Raw genomic sequence first — 7485 nt, 5'->3', positions numbered from 1 at the left:
CCCTCCCATCTCAGCCCCCTGCCTTTCTAGGGTGCTGGGAAATGGGTGTGCCAGCTTCGGTGGGAGAGATGGAGGATTTGGCTCTGTGTGGGCTTCACAGGCTCGGAGACCGTGAACAAATCTGGTATTGAACCGCCATGCTAACTGCCAAGCTGCTTCCCAGACACCTGCGGCCCATCAGCCCTTCATCCTGGTCTTTTGGGCCCTGAAAAGGGAACTCGAGTACGCAGGCTAAAGAAATGGCGGTTGTCTGGGGACTTGGGATGAGGGTGGGAGGTGGAGCTCAGAGTAGAGAAGCCACAAAAAATCACGACCCTGAAACTGAGGAGGCGGGCCTAGAGGCCTTTGCTCTGCAGGCCAGAGCTAGGCCGGGAAGGGGGTGGTGGTGAAGAACGACTGAACATAAGCGGGGAACAGTAGAATATCTGGCAGGAATCCCCCTGCTGCATCTTAACCAGCTCTCGACTTGCTCCCTCTGCTTCACTGCAGCAGTAGAAGGGGTGTGGCGCAGTGTCTCAGAAAAATGGCGGCCAGAGGTGGGGCGAAATAGAAGGGGGCGTTGAGGCCTGAGGAGCCTGCGCAAATGGGGGGAGGGGACTGGGATAGCTGTGATATGAGAGGCTAGAAGAATCAAAGGAGTTGAAAGGTGGCATTCTTTGTCACTGTGGTGTGCAGAGAAGAAAAGGCTAACCCTAGGACTCTTGTTCTGGATGCTGATATGTCCACCAGGTCCTTAGTCTGCCCCTGCAGTCTGTATTTCTGCCCTTCAGCCCGTCCTCAGCATGAAGCTCTGGCTGAATTAGAGGATGGAGAAAGGCCTCTGAATTCTTACAGGTCAGTGAAATGGTGGTTCCCCTGGTGTGGGTGTGGGAGAGGCCAGAACATAGAACCAGAATACTTACCCCTGAATCTTTTCTTTCTTTTAGACTTTCTTTGTCCTGGACTGTCCTTTGTGGTGCAGGGAAGGGGGCATGTGGTATCTGTCTTTGTAAGTTGGGGGAGAATAGGAGGAGCCCTAAGGGATATATATATATATATATATATACCCACCAGAATGCAAGTCAGGGGAGAAACAACAATGTGTCTACCCAAGGTTCAAAACCACCTGTCATCTATCCACAGATCCGTCTACCTTTAGGCTCTGCAGCTGCGAGCACAGTGGAAATTGCTCCTGATCCCAGGAAGCTGGTATGTACATGAGCACTATCTGAGGACATTTGAATGCGGATAGGAATATTGTAGGTGAACCTCAAAATTTCCCCTTCTCTGCCAGGCTTCCATATTATCCCCTCCCCATTTAGGAGCAAATAAATTATGGGTAGTGGCACTGGGAAGGTGAACTAGAGTTGAAGATACAACCTGCAGCTAATCTCTAAATCAGCAAGTGCAGCCTTTGACACCTGTGTCCCCAAACTGTCTTCTAAGGTTCAACAAAGTGAGCCTAAATCCTGCGCCTCTCATACCAAACGTTTACTCCTACTAGGTCCAGCTCAGCTTGCAGCCTCAGAAGAACTTTCAAACCTGAGCTTGAGAGCCTCAATTTGACTGGTGTATACATTTCACTTAAGCAAGCCAGTTCCACAACCTGGATCAGAGAATCCCTCCAAGTGTACCATGAGCCGAGCTCGGGATGCTGGCTGTGTAGCTGCTGGAATAGTGATTGGGGCTAGTGCCTGGTACTGTGTCTACAAATATACTAGGGGAAAAGACCAGAAGAAGAAGAGACTGACCAAGTCTAAGAACCGGGCCTCTGTGGGTACTGGAAGCAGGGCTAGAGCTGGCCTAAGAGCTGGATTCACAATTGACCTCGGGCCAGGATTCAGTCCCCCAACCCCAGTCAGTATTGAGACAATGAACAAGGCCCAAGAAGAAGCATCCAGTCTTGCCACAGCTGTAGCTGAAGAAGTGGCACCAGGGGCATCCTGTCCTAAGGTTCAGAATGGGGCAGAAAGTAAGGCCCTGGAGGTAAATGGGGCTGGAACTGAGGCTAATATGGAATCAGTAGTCGTGACTTCAGCTGCCTGTGCAGTTACACCTCCTCCCAAGGTGCCAGGGGGTCCCACTGCTGTAGCGGCTCCAGAAATAGTAGGGGCTCCCAAAGTGGTGGAAGCTCCCAGCACCACAGAGGCTTCTGGGCCAACAGCATCCCCTGTGCCAGCAGTATCTCCAATGATAGCCCAGTCTCCTGGGCCAATGGTACCTTCACCAACAATAGTGTCTACTGGGCCAGCAGCAATTCCCTGGGCAGTCCAGTCTCCTGGGCCAGCAGTACCTCCCATGGCAGTCCAGTCTCTTGTGTCAGCAGCACCTTCCTGGGCAGTCGTAGCACCTCCTGGAGCAGTCTACATTCCTGTGGCAGCCCACTTTGCTGGGCCAGCAGCAGCTTCCAGGGTAACCCAATCTCCTGGGACAGTGATACCTCCCCTTCCACCCCCATCATCAGTACTTCCCAGGGGAGTCCCAACAGTGCCTGGCAGAACAGTCCAGTCTCCTGCGGCAGCAGTGCATCCTGTGGCAGCCCAATCTACTGGGGTAGCAGTACCTCCTAGGGCAGTCCAGTATTCTGGGGCAGCAGTGCCTTCCGGAGGACCAGCAACTCCTAGGGCAGCAGCATCTACCCAGAGGACAGCAACCACCGAGGTCATGCAGGTCCCTAGGGTGGCAGCAGCTCCTGAAGCCACAGAGACTCCTAGAATGGGAGCACCTGCCATGGTAGCTGCGGCTTCTCTACCCATGCATTCTGGGGCTGCAGAGACTCCTGGGGCTTCAGGGTCCTCTAAGACAGCAGCCACTGGCAAGAAAGCAGCCCCTGGAGCTCACACTGGGGCTATACCTAAGGCTGGGTCAGCCACTGGAGCTGTACCCAAAGGTGGAGGCAAGGGTGGAAACAAGAACCGGAGTGGAGGCAAGGGCAAAAATAGGAAGAACAAGGTTGAAGTGGATGAATTGGGGATGGGATTCCGTCCCGGTGATGGGGCCGCAGCAGCTGCTGCAGCTTCTGCTAATGGGGGGCAGGCCTTCCTAGCAGAGATTCCTGAATCTGAGGAAGGGGAATCTGGGTGGACGGATACAGATTCCGATTCTGACTCTGAGCCAGAGGTCCCCCAGAGAGGGAAAGGGAAGAGAACCATTCCCATGCATAAGCGCCCCTTTCCGTATGAAATCGATGAGATCCTAGGTGTTCGAGATCTCAGGAAAGTGCTAGCCTTGCTTCAGAAGTCAGATGATCCCTTCATTCAGCAAGTAGCCCTGCTCACCCTGAGCAACAATGCCAATTATTCATGTAATCAGGAAACAATCCGAAAGTTGGGAGGCCTCCCAATTATTGCAAACATGATCAACAAGACCGACCCCCACATTAAGGAAAAAGCCTTAATGGCTATGAATAACCTGAGTGAAAATTATGAAAATCAGGGCAGACTTCAGGTGTACATGAATAAAGTGATGGATGATATCATGGCTTCTAACCTGAACTCAGCAGTACAGGTAGTTGGGCTAAAATTTTTAACAAACATGACTATTACTAATGACTACCAGCACCTGCTTGTCAATTCCATTGCAAACTTTTTCCGCTTGTTATCTCAGGGGGGTGGAAAAATCAAGGTTGAGATTCTGAAAATACTAGCAAACTTTGCTGAAAATCCGGACATGCTCAAAAAACTTCTCGGTACCCAAGTGCCGTCATCATTTAGTTCCCTTTATAATTCTTATGTGGAATCAGAAATTCTCATTAATGCCCTTACTCTTTTTGAGATTATCTTTGACAACCTCAGAGCAGAAGTGTTCAACTACAGAGAATTCAACAAGGGATCCTTGTTTTACTTATGTACTACATCTGGGGTGTGTGTGAAGAAAATTCGAGCCTTAACAAATCACCATGACCTCTTGGTGAAAGTGAAAGTTATAAAGCTGGTAAACAAATTCTGATTGATCTGTGCCCTCAAGATGTGTGATCTCTCAGTTTTACTGTCTGGAAGCATTAACAATGAGACAGTATTGCTTTTCTACTTGTGTGTGTAGTACAGGAATTATTGAGCTGCCAGTTTTGAATAATGTATCATTCAGCGTGATGTTATCTGTGATAGTCACCAGCTCTAAGCTGAACCATTTTCTGAATACCAAATAGTCCTGTAGTCCTGTAGTCCTGTAGTCCTGTAGTCCTGTGGTTTGAATTGTGCTGCTTGGGTGGAATATTTTTCCTGGGTCCTCTATGTGAACTAATAGCAATCCTGTCCATGAATGGCCTACTCAGCTCTTACTTGTTTTGACTTGAATTTTGTCACCAAAGACTTAATATGTGTACCATCAATAAAGTGTATGTTGCAAGTGGCAAGAAGTTGTTCAGGTGCTTTAATGAAGTCTGGCTGGAAAGGTAAGGAGGATGAACATGCATGGACTCATAATAGTACCTGGGCATAGGTTCAGGGTCAGATGCTTGTTATCTGGGAGGATGGGCAGAACATCTATGAAGGATGCCCTTAAGATTATCCTGAAGGACAGCATAGAAGAGTGGCCTAGAAAGGAGAAATGATAGGAAGAAAGACAGGGGTAAGACACTGTTCCTTTAATAGGGGAGGAAGCTAGTTTCCCTGAAACAGAAAAACAGAACCTATGGAAGAGGAGTGATCATGATAACAATGATAATTTAGGGGGAAGAAGTTCTTTTTGTTTGTTTTTAAGGCCATAAACCTTCAGGTTGGGTACCAAAATATTCTGTTAATCAAGGTGTAACAGGACACTTTAAAATGTGCAAAAATAAAGGGAAAACAGCGCTGGTACATAGCTTGCATGGTAAAGTCCTTGCCTCACAAGTATGAGGACCTGAGTTTGATCTTTAGAACCCAGTTATAAAGGTTGTGTGTGATACTGCCCACTTGTAATCCTGGCCCTGGGGGTAACTAGACAAGAAGATCCCTGGGCCTCAACAGCCAGCCAGTCTAGCGTAATCGATGAGCCCCAGGCCAGTGAAAGACCCTGTATCAAAGGAGGAATAGAATTCCTGAGAGTGATACCTGAGAGTGTCCTCTGGTCCCAAACATGAACATACACATAAAAAAGTTAATCTGGTAGCAATTTCAAGATGAATTGAAACTGACATGGGCTTAAGAGCAGAGATAAAATGAGCATTGGTTTGAAAGTTATACCACACTTAAAATTATGAATGATGAAATGAGGTAGTAATATGACACAAGTGGACACTTAGGCATCCTTGCACACACATGCACACCACAATCAAAGGTACATGTGTGTGTGTGCGTGCACAAACATCCAAGCCCTGTCACCTGACAAGTTCTGACAGGGAAGGGCTCTCTCAGCTGTGAAGACCATATAGTGACCAAATCTCATTTAGGATGGGGAAAAAATCAGAACAATAAAAGGACCTTTGGTGCTGACCCCTGTTAGGATTCCCAAAGCTAGAGGTCAGCTCGTTTAGAAAAAGAGTTGGGGTGAGATTTTTCTTGTACCCTCACCCCAACTCCTTTGTTTCTAAGTGCAAGTTCTTTCTGTAAGACAGACAGAGAGTCACAGAGACAGAGACAGAGACAGAGACAGGTGTATTATTGCACATCATGACTAGAGATAACATCACCATGTTAGCAACAAAAGTAGATGTGCTATATTTTATCATGTAACATAATTTAATCATCCCATAATGTGTACACATATAAGATCATTTTGTGCACAGGGATATAATCAGTATTTGTTAATTCAGCTAAAGCCAATTAAAACTAATGTTCTATATAAACATTAAACTTGATTGTAGCCAAGAGGCTGAGAAAGGATCTATGCACCCATTACAAGACACAACTTTTTTTTAATTATTGGCTATTTTATTTATTTACATTTCAAATATTATCCCCCTTCCCTGTTTCCCCTCCTCAAACCCCCCATTCCAGCCCCCATGCCCCTGTCTCTATGAGGGTGCTCCCCCACCTACTCCCACCTCACCACCCCTAGCATCCCCCTACACTGGGGCACTGAGCCACCACAGGACCAAGGGCTTCCCCTTCCAATGATGCCAGATAAGGCAATCCACTACTACATATGCAGCTGGATCCATGGGTCCCTCCATGTGTATTCTTTGCTTGGTGGTTTAGTCCCTGGGAGCTCTGGGGGTTCTGGTTGGTTGTTATTGTTGTTCTTCCTATGGGGTTGCAAACCACTTCAGCTCCTTCAGTCCTTTCCCCTAACTCCTCCATTGGAGTCCCCCTGCTCAGTCCAAGCTCAGCTGTGAGCATCTGCATCTGTATTAGTCAGGTACTGTCAGAGCCTCTCAGGAGACAGCTATATCAGGCTACTGTCAGCAAGCACTTCTTGACATCAGCAATTGTGCCTGGGTTTGTGTTTGCAGATGGGATGGAGCTCTAGGTGGGGCAGCACTATGTTCATAGCAGCCTTATTTATAGTAGCCAGAAGCTGGAAAGAACCCAGATGTCCCTCAACAGAGGAGTGGATACAGAAAATGTGGTACATTTACACAATGGAGTACTACTCAGCTATTAAAAACAATAAATTTATGAAATTCTTAGGGAAATGGATGGATCTGAAGAATATCATCCTGAGTGAGGTAACCCAGTCACAAAAGAACACAGATGGTATGGACTCACTGATAAGTGGATATTAGCCCAGAAGCTCAGAATACCCAAGATGCAATTCACAGGTAATATGAAGCTCAAGAAGAAGGAAGACCAAAGTGTGGATGCTTCAGTGCTTAGAAGGGGGAACAAAATACGGGAGGTAGAAGGAGGGATCTGGGATGAAGAGAGGGGTGGAAGGGAAGGCAGTATCAGGTGTAGGAGGGAAAGGGCTGGGGGAGTACAGAGGGACAGGAAATTGAATGGAGGTGTGTAGTAGTGGGGAATGGAGAAGTGTGGGCAGCCACTAGAAAGTCCCAGATACCAGGATAGCAAGAGGCTCCCAGGACCCAACAGGGAGGACTTTAGCTGAAATACCCCACAAAGGGGAGATAGAACCTGTAGAAACCATGTCCAGTGGCCCCCGGTTGAGGGGTGGGGCCACCCACTTATCTCAAGAAAACTTTTTTTTTAGTATGGAACACTTCACGAATTTGCTTGTCATCCTTGTGGAGGGGCCATGCTAATCTTCTCTGTATCATTCCAATTTTAGGATATGTGCTGCCAAAGCAAGCACCCATGTCAAAACTTTTAACCCAGAATTGTTCCTACCTAAAGGAAATTCAGGGACAAAGAGTGAAGCAGAGACTAAAGGAAAGACTGTCCAAAAAAAATGACTTTTAAGTTTATGACACATGTATAAAAGTTCACATAAATGAAATTCTTTCAGATATTTAGTGTGATTATTTCTATGAATTCTTTACATAAATTGGGGTCATATTGCACATCAGTAGCTCTCAATGTGTAACCCACAAACTATTGCAGGTTGCAGAAAATGTACAGTCAAAGCTACTCCCAAAACAGTACTAACATGTTATTTACTGGTTTTACAGGATTGACATTTGGAACA

At 47.0% G+C, this 7485-nt stretch overlaps 1 protein-coding gene and 1 non-coding gene across 5 annotated transcripts; one reads left to right on the top strand and one right to left on the bottom strand.

Moving 5' to 3' along the window:
- The first annotated feature begins 6 nt into the window (after positions 1-6).
- On the top strand, positions 7-4336 carry Armcx2 (armadillo repeat containing X-linked 2). Of its 4 annotated transcripts, none has more exons than XM_031367822.1 (5): positions 7-222; positions 771-834; positions 927-988; positions 1123-1188; positions 1484-4336. In XM_031367822.1, exon 5 carries the CDS (start codon positions 1615-1617, stop codon positions 3925-3927), a length of 2313 nt encoding a protein of 770 aa, XP_031223682.1. In that variant the 5' UTR covers positions 7-222; positions 771-834; positions 927-988; positions 1123-1188; positions 1484-1614; the 3' UTR covers positions 3928-4336. The 4 variants fall into 4 exon arrangements, with proteins under 4 accessions (XP_031223682.1, XP_031223673.1, XP_031223693.1 ...); XM_031367813.1 differs by having other exon boundaries at positions 730-834; XM_031367833.1 differs by lacking the exon at positions 927-988.
- A 2709-nt stretch (positions 4337-7045) lies between these two features.
- On the bottom strand, positions 7046-7152 carry LOC116095850. Its single transcript, XR_004120741.1, has one exon. It is a non-coding gene; the product is annotated as a U6 spliceosomal RNA (small nuclear RNA).
- Between the last annotated feature and the right edge of the window lie 333 nt (positions 7153-7485).

The sequence above is a fragment of the Mastomys coucha genome, chromosome X, assembly GCF_008632895.1.
Source record: "Mastomys coucha isolate ucsf_1 chromosome X, UCSF_Mcou_1, whole genome shotgun sequence".
In the NCBI taxonomy this organism is placed as follows: domain Eukaryota; kingdom Metazoa; phylum Chordata; class Mammalia; order Rodentia; family Muridae; genus Mastomys; species Mastomys coucha.
Note: the sequence above shows the minus strand (reverse complement) of the source record. Positions and strands in the feature narration are given on the sequence as shown.